At 38.7% G+C, this 16325-nt stretch overlaps 1 protein-coding gene and 1 long non-coding RNA gene across 36 annotated transcripts in view; one reads left to right on the forward strand and one right to left on the reverse strand.

The window, feature by feature from the left end:
- Positions 1–3528: 3528 nt before the first annotated feature.
- Positions 3529–5736, reverse strand: LOC117755003. Its single transcript, XR_004612523.1, has 3 exons — positions 5056–5736; positions 3800–3970; positions 3529–3639 (listed from the first exon to the last, which is right to left on the reverse strand). It is a non-coding gene; the product is annotated as an uncharacterized LOC117755003 (long non-coding RNA).
- neb (nebulin) overlaps positions 4899–16325 on the forward strand; it is a 56902-nt gene continuing 45475 nt past the window's right edge. For 27 of the 35 annotated variants that reach the window (XM_034574401.1, XM_034574403.1, XM_034574407.1 and 24 more), the window contains exons 1-19: positions 4916–5016; positions 5745–5846; positions 6159–6269; positions 9590–9646; positions 10493–10600; positions 10827–10934; positions 11202–11306; positions 11405–11509; positions 11651–11755; positions 12584–12688; positions 13210–13314; positions 13397–13504; positions 14321–14437; positions 14622–14723; positions 14839–14946; positions 15059–15163; positions 15281–15379; positions 15940–16044; positions 16165–16272. In XM_034574401.1, coding sequence (XP_034430292.1) covers positions 6180–6269; positions 9590–9646; positions 10493–10600; positions 10827–10934; positions 11202–11306; positions 11405–11509; positions 11651–11755; positions 12584–12688; positions 13210–13314; positions 13397–13504; positions 14321–14437; positions 14622–14723; positions 14839–14946; positions 15059–15163; positions 15281–15379; positions 15940–16044; positions 16165–16272 — 1740 coding nt within the window. In that variant the 5' untranslated portion in view covers positions 4916–5016; positions 5745–5846; positions 6159–6179. Of the gene's footprint in view, positions 5017–5744; positions 5847–6158; positions 6270–9589; positions 9647–10492; positions 10601–10826; positions 10935–11201; positions 11307–11404; positions 11510–11650; positions 11756–12583; positions 12689–13209; positions 13315–13396; positions 13505–14320; positions 14438–14621; positions 14724–14838; positions 14947–15058; positions 15164–15280; positions 15380–15939; positions 16045–16164; positions 16273–16325 lie in introns of all 35 variants that reach the window. The other 8 variants (XM_034574399.1, XM_034574404.1, XM_034574419.1 and 5 more) reach the window with 3 other exon arrangements.

Here is a 16325-nt window from a genome sequence, read left to right on the forward strand (position 1 = left end):
TGAATTGCATTGCATCATGAATGTGTATTTCTTTCAGGTGGCTCCCACGATTGTCCTCCTCTTCTTTATAGTTGACTTATCTCTTGTGACAATTTTGAGCTACATCGAGGTTCATGTTTGTAACTTCAGTTATTCTGTTTCTAGTCCTACAGGGGGCAGAATGTGTCACGTGCTTTTCAGTGAGCATGATGAGCAGCTACAGGAGTAGGAAGGACAGAGACAGACAGCAGTAAGTCAGAAGAGGTGGAGAGAAAAAGAGACCAGGTGCAGAATGTGAGCAGCGCACAGTGAGAGCAGAAAGGTTAGAGCAGAAAACGGCAGAATAATGAGGAATGCATGTTGGGATTTTCACGTGTTCAAAACGTTCAAATGAATGAGAACTAACACAAACCAGTGCCAAGATTTGTTTGAGAAGTGGCATTCCACACATTCCTGATATCTCCACAGCCTTACTTAGCAGGCGTGGCTCCTCAGCTGAAGTTGCTTTTTACTAAATCAGCAAACAGCTCTACAATTATCCAGGATTGTATCATGTATCATCTCCCAAGAAACCACCATTCCACTTTTGACACGTCACATGCTTTGGTCTTGTCATTACACATTTGTTACAGCTCGTTATTCTCCTCTGTTTTTACTATGGGTAACAGTTGGCCCCTGAACAGTTTTAAACGTAATCCTACACATTTTATGTATAGTAATTACTAGTCTTTATATTGGCCTAAGTTTATTATCATTGAGCAGTCAGGTTCAGATTGTATTAAAGCATTAATCAGTATGTTTTACTGTAACATTGAACCATAAGTAACAGACTCTCAGTGAACTCTGCAGCTCTTCTGGGCTTTTTAAATCCCTCTTAGCTCATAGTTTTGGTTTTATAGCACATGTACTCTGTGATTCAGCCTTTAATGGACAAAGTTGATTTAAAGGGATAGTTCACTGAAAAATGAAAATTCACTCATTATCTTCTCACCACTATGACGTGGGTGAAGTGTTTGAGTCCATAAAACTCTTCTGGAGTCTCAGAAGTAAACTGGAAACAAGGTCATTTACACCATGTTTTTAGCCTAAATGTCCGCTGATCTCTTCCTACAAGGTGCATTCACGGACCCTCGGACACACCATCGTGTAGCTTAATCCGCTACCTTAGCCACTCCCGGAGTTCTTTTAGGCTTAAAACACGGTGTAAATGGATGTAAATTTATAGTCGAATATGAATGTCAGGGCTTTTGGACACTTGGATGACACCACACGAGCACTCACCATTTACTTCAATTGTATCGGATTCGGCTGCTACAACGTTTACTTCTGAGACTCCAGAACCGTTTGCAGACTCGAATGCTTCACCCACCCCTCCATCGACATAGTGGGGAGTGGGTAATGAGTGAATTTACATTTTTCAGTGAACTATCTCTTTTAAGGGCAAAAACCTGAACTTTGGAAGTTATTGACAAAAAAAATCAAGATAATAGTTAATCACTGCTGTGATTTTTATTGGAAATGTTTTGTCACGACAACTGAGCAGACTCCATCTCCTTATGACAAAAAGAGCACAAGATGTGTCTGAAAGCTCAAATTTATTTGGTGAAATATTGTGAATTCTTGCCATCTGTTTAAAGCTTGGTCCAAATTCAATCCTATGCAGTTTTAAACGGGTATGTCCATCATTTCTTAAAGCGAACACAATACCAAACTGGGTCTCATGTTTCATATTGACTTTGAAATGCAGACTAGCTACCAGCCAGGTAATATCCATCAGTCATTGTTTCATGTTTTTTTTCATTTCAGGTAGTGCACCAGGTAAGTCAAACCCAAATAATGCCTGGAGACTTAACTAGAATGTTAGTATTAACTCGAGGCTGAACAATCCTACTCATGATTGACTAGTTTTCATACTAGAAATACAAAAGAAAACAGGAAGTGGTCTGATGTAACATTTTGGGTTTTTTTGTCATGAAAAATCTTCAAAATTTCCTGGATCCTCCCCTAAATCTGCTTTCGGCACAAGAATTTAATAGTTTCCTCTGCAGCCGTATCTCTTCACCAAACTGGTGAACCACAAATGGTTGAGTGGTGTTTGTGTAATCCTGCTCACAAATAAACAAACGAACAACCTGACAAATATGGTAAAGATGACCTCTTTGGCAGAAAAGTGATAAGGCACATATTGACTTAATAATCATAATTAATTTTTATATCCATTTCACACCAATCTACAGTGCAGGATAGGAGACCTGAGTGTGTGGATTATGTTGTCAGTCACGATTATCACCTCAAAAAGAGTAAGCTGGACTTTTCCTTTGACATACTGTTTTTACAGATCTAATGTTCTATGCTAATCATATCTATCAAAGTCTTATATAAAACAATAAATTATCATTTGATTATTTAAATAGAGACCAGCTCTTGCTTACCAACATAGACCAATCCAAGACGTCACTTGCTTCTTGTAGAGCTAGAAAGGTCAGGGCAGACGTGTGTCATTCTGTGACTGAGAGTGAACTGGGGTTCACTTTAGGCCTATTACCTCACTAGATTTCATTGTTTTGGTGTCGGTGGGCTAAAATTGACTGTTGGCAGTGTTTATGTTGTGGTTGTCTTTCCACCAGCTGTTGTGTTCTAGTCTCACTGGTCATCAGTCATTTTTTCCATTGACTAAGCATCATGTAGCCCCCTCCCTGGATGTCCTTGGCCTTGGGAAGTCATTCTTTTGTCTGTTAGAATCATTGAAAGTCTTTGATACCTTGTCACAAAAGAAAATATCTCTCCATAGCCTGAAAAATCTGTTCCACCTATTGAATATTGAATATTGTATTCTTCAATACGACAGCGGTTGTTTACCTGCAACATAGAAAGCCTCTCTGTTACTCAGGCCACACAACAAGCCATCAATAATGTTCAAAGGGACAATTCAGTAGAAAATAGTTCAGATGAAAACACCTGACTTTTAGGTCTGGATAATCATTTGTAATTATTGGACATAGATTCTTTAAGAATGTTTTGCTGTTGGACTTTTGTTTTTCGATGCTGCTGCCACAAACCAAATATCCCTAAAACCCTAAAAGGTTCAAGATGAATTATATCTCCATCTTGTTGTGATGACACTCACCTCAATTTGAAGTTGATCTGATGAAAGCTCTACGACAAGTTCGTCAAAGTAAAAATGTGGAATATGGCCAAAATGGCCACTAAATGCAAAATGGCGGGCTTCCTGTTGCGTTTTTCATAATGCACTGAGAGACTTTTATGTTTTTCTGGTCATGATACACCTGTTTACCGATTTTGGTGAAGATGGGTCGAGGGCAAACCTAGGGGCTGCGTTCCAGGTGGCGCTGTTGAGCCATTTTGCCAAGCCCATTTCTAAATACTCCAGAATACGTACATTTTCACCACTTTCTAACTTTCTGCAAACTTTGGTAACGATTTGAGCATGTTGAAGCCCTCAAAAAGCCCCTTCTTTTGTCGGAAAAATAGAATAAGAATAATCCTTACAATTTCAATAGGGCCTCCCACCATCGGTGCTCGGGCCTTAATAATTCAAAACTTGAACACATCAAATTATAACCGTAATGTCACCCTGTGTCTCTGCCTTGTTGTACTGTGTAAACACCATGGATAAAGAGTGAGTCCGTTTTTTCAATCCTGGAATAGTCCGAGTTACATTTTTGTAAATATATTAAAATGTTGTCATACACCAAACAAAATAAATTATATCTGCAGAGCTAGATAACCATTTGAAAAATATATATTTTTTTGCAATATGTGGTATTTTAGGTTAACTTACCATTTACAACATGACTACCTCTTCAGTTTTGCAGATTAGATGAGATCAGAACTGCAGTGATGTTAATGAAGACTCAGCAGCAGTCATCCAGGGCCTCACAGAACAGACGGCCGCTTTGCAGAGGGTGAGAGAGAGAGAGAGACATTCAGCTGCTGCTGTCTGTCTTGGTCCCCGGACAGCACCCGGCCTCTGGCAGAAAGAGTGAGAGTAAAGATATGACCTAGTCCTAAACCGTGTGAACCCAATTATATGCTTTATGTTATCTGGAAATACTTTTTAATGCGCTCACATCATGTGAAACATGTGAATCAGTCTATCAGTTTGAAAAAAAAAAGCCATCACTTGTGAGAGGTTACATGGAATTTATCTCATCTATTTTATGACATGAAGTCAATATACAGTAAATAGGATAGCATCTACTTTCCTCCAAGTAGCAGTAAAAGTTTTTAATGGTTTTGTTAACATGCAAGGAAAGGAAGTATAATTTCAATTGTTGTACTTGTACGCTGTGAAGCTCAAAACTGCAGCGTACATTAGTGCCTCTGTCCCAAGTGTATCATTCCAAACGAATGTCAAGACTTGCCCAGGTTGGCTCATTATTCATTTACTGGCTCTTTCACTAATCTGAGAGGCATTGGTGATTCATCAGCATTCAATTTGACAGACACAGTCATGATTTAGATATTGTGTTTCCGAATTATTGGGGCATATACTTTTCTCTGTCTCGCAGATCTTGTGTTTGATGTTGACCTGATTCTTGACAGGAGCAATGCAGCTCAGGGTTAGCTAACAGATGACCTCAACAGATCTGGTACTCAGAGCCCTGCCAGGCCTTCAGCTAACCCTCACAAACTCAAACTTGTATTCTAACCTGATGTAAGGTAGCATACCTCCAAACATATCATGACAACCGGCATATACCCATTGGCACAGGGTGGTACTGTTGCAGTTGGGGGTTTGCTTTTGTTTTCTTGAGACCCCCACCACGCGTGCCCCACTGCCTTCCTAATAACTGTACCGCTGATGCATTAGCTTCGACAGGTGCTCTTTTCTGAAAGGATCACTTAGGTATATTTAGATTTTGAAACTTGAGAGAGCCGGCCTGTGATTGGCTGTGTCGGCCACATGATAACCTGGGTAGAAACCGCAGCTGTGTGCTGTCGCCCTGCGTTTCTCTGGAGGGAAGCTGGGGAGGCTTTGGTGACTTGGGAGACCATTAAACTTAAAATTTACTGGTAAGCAAAGAAAAGGAGAAAAAACACGAAAAAACACACCTTTTCTTCACCCTGCATGGCTTTCCGTCTGCTTGGACTTCCATCACTTCCATCTTCTGCTGCCCTCTGGATCCAGCAGGATAACCAATAGAGGGATAAGGACTGTGAAGGCTCTGCTACACGTTGAAGGAGTTACCGAATAATTCAGACCTGCAAGACGGAAGCAAGATCAGACCAGGCCTACCTTTGGATGTATCTGACATGACAGCAGCAGCCCGGCCTTTCTGTTGTCTTTTCAAAATCTCAGCACCATCCTTTTTATTCTGACCCTCTTCTTCAACTCTACTTATTTTTCTTGTTTTTATGGAGAAACGTATATATTCATTTAAAGAGAGGGTAATCGAGTGCTAAAAAAAGGGAGTTAGTGTGCCATCCTATATTTAACCTGTAGCCTCAGAAGGCATTGCATCTCCATTTGCTAAACGGAGTCAGCCAATCAGGCTGTGGCATTGGCTTACATGTCAAATAGCTGAAGCACTGTTGGGGCAGCTGTCGCCAACCTTCAGCTCCGAGGCAAAGTTCTCTGAGCTGTGTTGTGGCAAGTGAAGGAGGAGGGGCCGGCTGTCGCAGATTCAAAGGCAGAGGCCTGTTATAATGCCATCAGTGTCTCACCTTCCTAATCTTCCCTTCTCCCTTTGTAGTTTCTAATCAACACTTGTGTTTCACATATCTTTTATTACTTTGTTTAGGATTCGGGCAAATCACAAAGTTGGGACTATCAGTTTGAGACCCTAGTGGAGGTCAAGTGAGGCCTCCTTACGGTCAGGAAATACTGCGGGAATCTTTTACTGGTATGGCATGCTTATTGGTTATACATCAGTATGTTGGTGTTATATTTTGTATGTTATATTTTGCTGTTTATTATTCCTCTTTGGTTTCAATGGGGGATGGTTATCATCTTCCTAAACTATCTCAGGGGCAGTTGTCCTTTCGTCTCTTATCCTGATATATGCGCTTGAAATTTTGAAATTGTATTGAGTGCCACGGGTAGACATTTTTAAGTGAACTTCCCCACTAGATATGCTTTGCAGCTTATGAGACCAACATGTTTTCACTCACAGTTTAAATAAATGCCTCATAATGTCATTTGTGTTTTTCTGTAGAACCTCTAAAACCGTCCCAAAATGACGGAGGTTGTGGAGGAATATGAGGAATTTGAGGAGGAGGAGGAGGAATATGAGGAGGAATATGAGGAGGAAGAGATTGTAGAAGAGGTAAGTGGACGTCTAACTGGATATTGTACATTAATTGTGAAATGCAAGACTACTGTACTTTTATTGCTAAATTTAGTTTTGTTGTCTCCAGCCTAAATATGATACAAACCTGAGATATTATTTTATCTGAAGAAGTAGATTGAAGTTAGTTACTGGAGCTGGAGGTACAGATCTAGTACGACTGAGTTCCAGTATATAACTATGAATAGTTAAGTTAGTGACGATACCCACTCCAGTCAGCAGTTTGTGGAACCAGTCATTCGTGTCTGCTGGTGGATCCTGTTTCAGGCAGACACTTTGCTGATGGTCTGGTCACCAACTATATATAAAAACAATTTCAAATTGAAGATAGAATATTTTACCAGTATCCTTATAAAAGTGCAGATACATATAGCTCTTGGCCTTATGAAAGACAGCCCCTCAATAGTATTATTAGTGACGTAATCAATACCAAGCTGTCAGTTGCATACGGTTAAATACAATTTGGAGATGTGCCAGTTTCAGGAAGGTAGCATATTTTTTGCCTGAAGTGACCTGTTGACGCAACAATCACATGATTTTGTATTCATCCCCATCTCCAGGATGTTCTTTTATGCTGTATTTTGCCTCCATTTTGTGTATAAATTATTCTAAGGTCTCCTTGTCAGTGTCCAATGGAAGAGTGAAAACAGAAGGCTAACACTTTAATCCCTTATTTCCTAGTGAAATAGGATTAAGGCTAGCCTCGTATTTGTCCATACTTATTATTGCTCATATCTTATAGGGGAGTCTGAATGATTTTATTAACATATATAACCATCAACCAGTTATTATTTAACTCCCATATAACATATCAGCTGTCTCAAATAGATTTACCATCTTTACTGCAAAGATGTAAATCATCTGGGAGTTGGGAGGTCGATCGATGCCCATAGAAACAATACTCTCTGGTTTCACTAGCACTTTCATCTACACTGTGGAGAAATGTTGCATTTTTCTGAGTAAATAGTAAGACGGCTTCTTATTTAATCTACAGAATGGGGAGAAACATAATGCAGTTCAGATCAGATAAAGTTGAAAACAAGACCTTGTTAAAAATGATTGTAGTCAATTTATTTATACATTTTAGTTGTTTTTAGATTTCTATAAATAATGATCTATATCATGAGTCATTATGTGTGTTTTCTTCATATTAACTTAAAAAATGACTTTAAGTCCTCAGGTCATTAAGGGGTGGAGTGTAGAGTTCTCTGTCTGGCATTCAGACAGATTTAGAAGTGGACATCTATGGCACATTGGCAAAGGGATGGAGTGGTGGGAGAAGTAAAGAGAGAAAGCAGGAGAGAGAGGGGCAAGTGAGATGAGGCACTGCGCTGTAAATCACACTCTGAGAGTGCCAGTGCAAGAAATTTGCTTAGGAGGGGAGTATGCATTGAAAAAAACTAACCCGAATTAGATAGAGATTGTTTTTGAATTATTTTCTAGGGATGTGTAACAAAATCAGTATTTAACCCCACTATGGTTCTCTCCTGTCTGATAGATTCAGATAACGTAGCCTCTTACAAATGTTGATTAAAATGATTGAGATGTTATTTCTCTCAGCTCTGGTTGTTTCTTAGATTTGTGGTTGATTTGATTGAATTGATTATTGGTTAACTCCCACAGTCACCTGGCTCGTAATCGTTGACCTCATGTGACTGTAGATGGTTCACTGTGATACGGCCCAAGCAGAGGGAAGTGTATTTCAGACAGGCTGAAAGTTAGACGTGCTATTCATGGAGTAGTGAGTTATGTGTGGGAATACTGTCGGTCACTGAAGCCTGGGGTGCTTGATTAGAAAAGCACATTTTCTTGTACTTAAAAAGAAAACAAAAAACAGTTTTCTCTCTTATTATAGGAGGTATTTGACCATAATAATATTGTTATTACTATTTTGGGATATCTAACTTTAAAGTTTCACCTTCTTTTCTAGTACAAAGAAGGTGAATGCAAGTATAAACTGTCATTTCAAATATTCAACAACTAGAATGGCCCTCCGACAAGGCCTTAAATTCAAACGGCACCAAATTGCACATGCTCATAGGTAAATAAAATTGGCTTCTTTAAATTTGCATGAGCTTGCTCACAGTCAAACAAACTAGATCTGGATTTTAATTTGGATCCACAAAAAAATTCACACACATCAAGATTCTTAGATTATCTGAGAAATCAAAAAAAATAAAAGATCTATCTTGCAATGTTAAATGAAGGGAAGAAAATCCTCGATCTCCCCCCTGAAGTGGATCCACAGCTAAACTCAATGGGTTCTTCCCTGACCCTCACTGCTTCCCTCCACCAAGTTTTGTGGTAATCGATCTAGTTGTGTTTGTGTAATCTTGGTCTCTCTAGCCGACAGTCACAAAAAACAAACACAGAAAACAAACAGGAAGAAATGTAACATTCTTACAAGAAACAGTATAATTGTTACTCAGCATAATCCACAGAAATAACTCAAAAGTTATTTGATGCAACAATTTCTTCAGAAAAAAGTTCTGATTGTTTTGTGGATCATTCATCAAGAAGAAAAAATGTTGATGAACTTCAAATTACTTACTTTTTGATTTCATAAATTTTGCGACTATCACCAATAAAGTTGTATTCAGCTCCATCGTATAGAAGTTAGGCCGAAAACTCAGACACGTCAGTTAAAATGTGTTGAAACAAACCTAAACTGTCTGCATAATGAGATATCATAGAGAAAATATGTTTTTGTAATCCAGATTAAACCCAAGAGCTGTGGTTGAACAGGCGTAGAGATTATAAAGCTGTTTCATCAGGTTATGTATTGCTGTGGGCTGCAGCAAGCGATAACAGGAACAATGGGCTATGAAACCTCTAATAAGAATAGAACTACTGTCATGTGAGTGTGTGGTGTTTATAGACTTGATCAGGGGATCAGAGCTCTCAGGCTATTAATGGTTCTCTTTCCTCTGTAGAATACAGTCTTCATTAGACTATAGTTATAATTACAGAATACCCTCTCTAAGGATTTTGCCTTTGGTTCAGGGACAATTTAAATTGAGAATGAATAACGTTTTTTACAGGTTAGAACAAAAGTCCCTGATGACAATGCTTTTGTGCAGTTGATGTACTGTACGGTTTGAGGAGATAAGACAGTAGTAAACAGTTACTAATGTGACAGTGTAAAGTGAGTTCCTGCTTGTTATAGTGGAAGTGTCAATCGTAGAAAGAGCACCAGAGCTGTGGAAATATCACCCTCAATCCAATAGAAATACTGTGATGTTTCTCCCGATACTTGTTGTGGCCGTTTTGAAACCCCAGAGTGTGTCCTGTATTTGTAGTTTGTTGGGCAGACAACAACATCGACTGTGACTGAGCACAGCACTCAGTTGCTACAGGTAAAGCACCTCCTCCCAAGGAACAGTTAAAACTGTGCAGGATACCGTCTCTTGCCTTGATAAATGGTGCATCCCATCTTTGACTGCATGCCTATTTTATTCATGGGAAGGCATTGTGTCTGGCCCGGGAGCTTTTTGCATTAAAGCATTTCAATTTAAAGCCTTTAAAAATAGATTTCGGTAAAAACATTTGCATGGATCTTTAACTCTTTTTTAGCAATTTATAACTGAATTTTGTGTCCATATTTCAACCTGACCTCCATGAAGAAATATCAGCTTTTTGGGTAGTTAATGGCTTCTTCCAGTTTTGTTAACTGTGGCTACGCTTCCCTGTTTACTGTAACACTCGTGAATACATGTTACTCAACCTAACATTGCATGCAGCACAATACGCTAATAGATAGTGTAGGTTCAACTTTCTATGGAGCTCTTCTCTCTTTCTTGGCTTGGTTTTATCTGTTCTTCAGTCTTCATCTTGCATTAACTTAGTCCACAATAAAGTATAATTCTCATTGACTTCCATATAGAATATGCTTTATTCATATCCCTCTTTTATCTCTTGAATCAAGTCAGTTGAAGGTGAGTAAATAGAGTACTATATAAACTGCTGACTCACACAAATTGATATACATTTTGTAAGTTTTCTCTTCACGTTGACAATGTCAGTTACAATATCGCTGAGGTAATTAGTTCAGTTAAATTATCAATGAGTCCTTGTGTGTGTCTTATATGACTGCCTTGTTGTAAGTGAATGTTTTTGATGTCCTTGCCAATGTGTTTTGTGAAACCACCTAGACCTTTTTTTAGTTGGATGATTAATTGTTGTCCTGCTCTGTTCTGCTCCAGTCTGGTTTGCCCACCAGGAAAGTCAGGAAGAAGGTCAAGGTGGATACTTCCAAGTTCATGACTCCGTACCTGGCACACAGCCAGAAGATGCTGGAGCAGTACAGCCACGTAAGAATCAAGTTTGAGCTCTGGGCCAAATTCAGCGGCCAACTATTGTCTGCTTTAACAGAGTATAAATCTAGAAATAAAAAAAAATCAGATAATTCCTTTTCATATTTCAATTCATATTTTGTGATTTACTGTTGTTAAATTTGACTCTTTCTTCATATACGATATTTTAATGGTTGCAGAGTATATAATGACTATTGTGCTCAAATCAATGATTGTTTTACAGAACAAGTACCGGCATGCTTATGACTTGTCCCGGAGTAATCCTCCTTCCATCGTCACTGACACTCCTGAACTGATTCGCATCAGGAAGGCCCAGGAGCAGCTTAGTGAGGTAACACTGATGCCTGTGGTGATATCATCCCACAAATGCTGTTGTCTAAAGTACGGGGATGAGAGTTGTAAAGTTATTGTAAAGAATTATTTTTTATGCTTACATTTTGTGAAGTTTCTTAAACAAAGCAATCCTATAGGACAAATTCATATTGACTTTGGGTACATAAAGTTATAAAATAGAAGATTATGGTTAACTGAATTCCTCAAACCTGTGTTTATCTCGCTCTTGTCAAGAATGATAATACTTTACATGTTTCACCATCAGGTTAAATACCGCATGGAGGGAAATAAGTCTCGTACAACTAGTTTGTACGATGGCGAGGCCAGAGAGATTGCCCACGTCAAGCGTGTATCCGAGCTGATCAGCAAGGTGAGTTTCCTGAATTTATAACAACAAAAAAAGGTGTACAAATCATTTAATTTGTTTTCTGTTTACTGTTTAACACCAATGTTGTTTATCTCTTCTAGGTTCTGTACAGGCAGAAGTGGGATGAGACGAAGGATCGGTACCTGCTGCCTCCTGATGCTCCTGAGCTCGTTCTGGCTGTGAAGAATGCTGCCAACTACAGCAAAGTGAGCACAACGGCATTCAAGCATTTCAATTTCATGTCACTAAAAGAGGATTTAGAATAAATACTCATCTCATGATTAAACATAAGTATCCGCTTAAATAGTTGACACACAGAGTAAATAATGACTTTAAACTTTGTTCAGAAACTCTACACCGAGGCCTGGGACCAAGAAAAGACCATGTTCTACCCGTACAGTGACAGCCCAGAGCTGCGCAGGGTGGCCAAGGCTCAGGAGGTCCTCAGTGATGTAAGTTGAATTTACTCTCAACAGCAGTAAATAAAAGTACATATTTCCATACATTAATATTTAAAATCTATATGTGGTTAAATATTTAGACACAATATAAATTTGTGACTGTGATAGGTTTGCTTTTATTCTGTGCCTGCTCCCACTTCAATATCTCTGATTGACTAGGCCATAGAGATCAATGATGCAAATCAATGATGGAAGCAAAGAGCAGTGTTTACTCGCTGCACACAGACATTCTAATCTCGAAGCAGTTTTCAATAACCCTTCAATATGTATACTATATTTGAATGCTCTTTTTCATTTTACTAAATTACAAAAACCAAGATACAAACTTGTGCCACCAAGACATTTTTTCTGTGATTGTGATTTTTCTTCATATGTACTGCTTCAAAACAATGTAGATTATCTGACACATGGTTTAATCCATAAAAAGGAAGTTGACAGTTGTCTTGGATTGCTGTGAGACAATTCTTATTGTGTTTGTGTCTTACTTTTCAATTCATCAGTTCATGTCTACCATTGACCTGGCCATCAATCACACAGGCTAGCACATTTCCCCTGCCCTGTATTCTCTTGTTTTCAGGGTCCATTTGTTTGTGCTGAGTCAAATGTATCATATTAAGCTTTTTCCATTCACAGTACAGGCAATTAAAATGGCCATTTTTGTCCCTCCTCTTTGGACACAATTATATTTAACCTTTTTTTTGCTGATGTAGTGAAGTCACCATTCAATGCAGATGCGATCTGTGCTCTAAGGTCAGCTAAGGTCATGTTGGAGAATTAACCACCTCAGTAAATTTTACCTCCTGCCGTCTTCTCCCGCAGATTCATTACAAGAAGGGTCACGATCAGCGCAAGGCCAAGTATACCTCCCTGGCCGATCCTCCTGAAATGGAGCTGGCCAGGAGAGTGGACCGTCAGCGCAGTGATGTAAGCAGAACAATCTATTAACTGTGTCTCATACACCTTGTTTATGTGAAAAACAATTATAGGAAACACAAGAAGATAGAGGTAGATAAAGTGATGAATTTAGTTTTAATATTGAGTCCACTGAGCTTTACTCACACAAGTTAAGCAATATTCAGTACAAGATCTTAAACAAAATACTGTACATACATAGTTTTCACACACTCAGTAAATTATCAATAGTGTGCACACAATTACGTTTAACATAGACGGTGTGTAATAGGTGTGGCAATTGTCGGTATTTTGGGGGCTGCAGTTGTATGGGTCCCCACAGTGGACTAAAATATGTTTCAGAGGCTCTGACTGCACTAACATGGAAACATGGCCTTCAGAGACCAACCAGCCCTAAGTCACTCAAGAGAGGTGTTTTATTGAACCTATGGAGATATCTAATAACAGCATTATCCATTTAACCCCACACAGTAATCTACAGTAAGTTCTTCAAAAGACATATTCTAATGTTGATTGTTATTTGTTTCCTTCAGCTCAAGTACAAGGAAGATTACAACAAAAATGTGAAGGGTCAATGGTGTGAGACTCCCTACTTCGACGTGGCCACTGCCAGGGTGGCGATGGACAACTTTAGCAATGTGACAGCTTGCTATTTCTTAAAGTTAACAAGTATTTTCTCATTTTATTCTGATTCTAACTCTCAATCTCATTTCTTTACAGAGAAAATACACGCAAAAACATGAGGATGAAAAAGACCAAATTTATTTCATGCAAACGGACACGCCAGTGTACGACGCAAACAAGAAGGCTCGCATTGCTGCTAGTGAGGTAGGTACACACACACACACACACACACACACACACACACACACACACACACACACACACACACACACACACACACACACACACACACACACACACACACACACACACACACAAAAGTATTTTTAAAGGAACTATCTCATGTGGAAGACATGACAGAGAGTTGACCTGTGTCTCAGAGTAGTGTGTGATTCAATGCAAGGAGACACACTGGTCTGAGCCCACACATGCACGGCATTACTGAGAGGTCAACATTTGGTTCACTGTCACTGCACAATCCCAGTGTGTAGTTTCACCAGCTTCCAGAAACAACATATGAAATGAGAATGGCACTCAGTTCTCTCACTTCGCCAAGCTGCACCGAATTGCCCACATACCCCTAGATATCAGTTCCCTTAATATGCCAGATTTTTTCATTTGTGCATTATTCCCTGGGAAATTGTTGAAAATGGCAAGAAACATGTCTAAATTTAATGGGGGGGTTTTCTTGGCCCATTTCCGAATCTTCCACCAAGTTTTGTGGAAATCTGATCTGTAGTTTTTTTGTAATCCTGCTGACAAAAAAAACAACCAACAAACTAACTGACAGGCCTAAAAACAAGACCTCTTTGGCTGAAGGTAAGCTATGTGAAGAGGCTTTTCAGCTATTGTGTCGCTGATAGTCACCCACACATTCATACACAAAGTCAGTAAACACATCGTTCCACCATGACTGTATCAACTTTATTTTATGTTATATGAGTCACTTCTTTCAGCTATGTGAATACACACCCTTTGCTCTCTTCTTATTCTCACTAATCTCCATATTTCTTTGTTCAGGTCCAATACAAGAAGCAATATGAGAAATCCAAAGCCCAGGCTGACTACAACACGCTCCCCGCCACTGAGAATCCTCTCCTCAGACAACTCAGATATGCTGGCACTATCCTCAGTGATGTAAGTGTCTGAAGAACCCTACGAAGAAAATTAATTTTCAATCACAGTTGGTCTATTTACATGTCGATTGTGCTTGTATAAATTTGACAATTACTCATTATATTCTCATAACTAGAAAATGTGGAGACTGCTTAGATAATTGACATGGTTGTGGGTTCATCATTTGTTTTTATATTGTTTGCAGAAAGTGTATAAGGCCAGCTATGAGAAAGCCAAGGGTTTCAGCATCAACTACTGTGACACGCCCAAGTTTCAGATGGACTCCGTACTTAAAAAGTTCACTGGGGTAAGAATACTCCACAAGATACAAGACGTTATTTTTTAGAAATCAATATCATTGTTTTGAGTTGTTCTTTTTTTTGTCTAACTATAAATATCCCTATACTCTATTTTTTTTTTAGAACCATTACAAAGACAAATATGAAAATGAGGTGAAGGGCCACTACATTGGAAGCTATGAAGATCTCTATATGCTTCACTGCCAGAAAGTTGAGGAAATGAAGAACGAGGTAAGTCACTGCAATCTTTCCTCTCCATCTTTCTAAATTAAATCCCTGTTGTAAGAATTAATTAAATACTTCATTAAATCTTTCCTCACAATTTGCATATTTTATCTTGCAGCAAATGTATAAAGCTGACTATGAAGACATTAAAACACGATGCTTCTTCCCTCAAACATTGACGCCTGAATATGAAGTTTCGAAGAAGCTTAATCAGTGTGGTGATGTGAGTAATCCTCATTGATAAAAAACAAATATGCAATAAATCTGATTCACATTGCTGTTTTTTTTTCTACACTTATATGTGTGTCACAAAGTTTTTCTTTTTTCTTATGGATTATAGAAAGTTTACCGGCAACATCCAGGCACTGTGAAATTTACACAAGTGGTGGATTCCCCAGTTCAGGTTCAAGCCGCCATCAACGCCAAACAGCTAAGTGACGTATGTACCAATTATGAACCACCTCCTCTTAGTATTCATATAAAATGCAATACAATATCTCAGAAACATTGTATTTGCTTTGAAAGGTAATGCATTATTTATCAATATCAATATTACTATCTGATTTATTTCTTACATACTTTTGCATGCATATAAATCAAAGTGATTCATGTCAAGTTGTTTTTCACATTATCCATTTATTGACTGGAATTACTACAATCATCAATGCACGTACAAAATATTATTCTTCCAGACATGTAAATCACCTTAAAATGTGCCCTATCATCCACGTTGCCCAGCTGTCCTTCCGTGGGCACCATGGAAACTGGAGAGCCATCTCTCTGTAGTATAAATAGCAACAAGCGTTCAGTTTGCCCAGAATAAACCCTGTGATCAGAGAAGGGGGCTGTAGGGAAAGGGACTGTCATATGTGTCTCCAATAGAGCCCAGCTGCTACACTGCTGCCCTCCAGTGCAAGAAAATCAAACAGCAGTTTATGTTTATTGTCTTGAATTGAAATAAAAACAATTTAAATTGTATCACTTTTTTTCTTTTTACAGTTGAACTACAAGGCAAAGTATGAGCAAACCAAGTGCAAGAATAGTCTGCCCCCAGATTATCCCTTCTTTATCCAGTCCAGGGTCAACGCTTTTAACCTCAGTGACGTAAGTAACTCTTTGTTTGTAAATACTCTACACTTCATTTCTATTCATCAATAAAAAGTGAGTTGCTTTAATTTGATATACATTTTTAATATCCTTAATGGCATGATTTTCTCCTTCCAGAACTGTTATAAGTACGATTGGGAGAAATCTAAAGCGAAAAAGTTTGAGGTCAGGGGTGATGCCATCTCAATCCTTGCTGCCCGTGCTCACACAAACATAGCCAGTGACGTAAGTATGCTACAATACTAGCCATTACAGACTTCTTGCTTGCTCTGTATTTC

This window comes from Hippoglossus hippoglossus, chromosome 21 (genome assembly GCF_009819705.1).
Source record: "Hippoglossus hippoglossus isolate fHipHip1 chromosome 21, fHipHip1.pri, whole genome shotgun sequence".
In the NCBI taxonomy this organism is placed as follows: domain Eukaryota; kingdom Metazoa; phylum Chordata; class Actinopteri; order Pleuronectiformes; family Pleuronectidae; genus Hippoglossus; species Hippoglossus hippoglossus.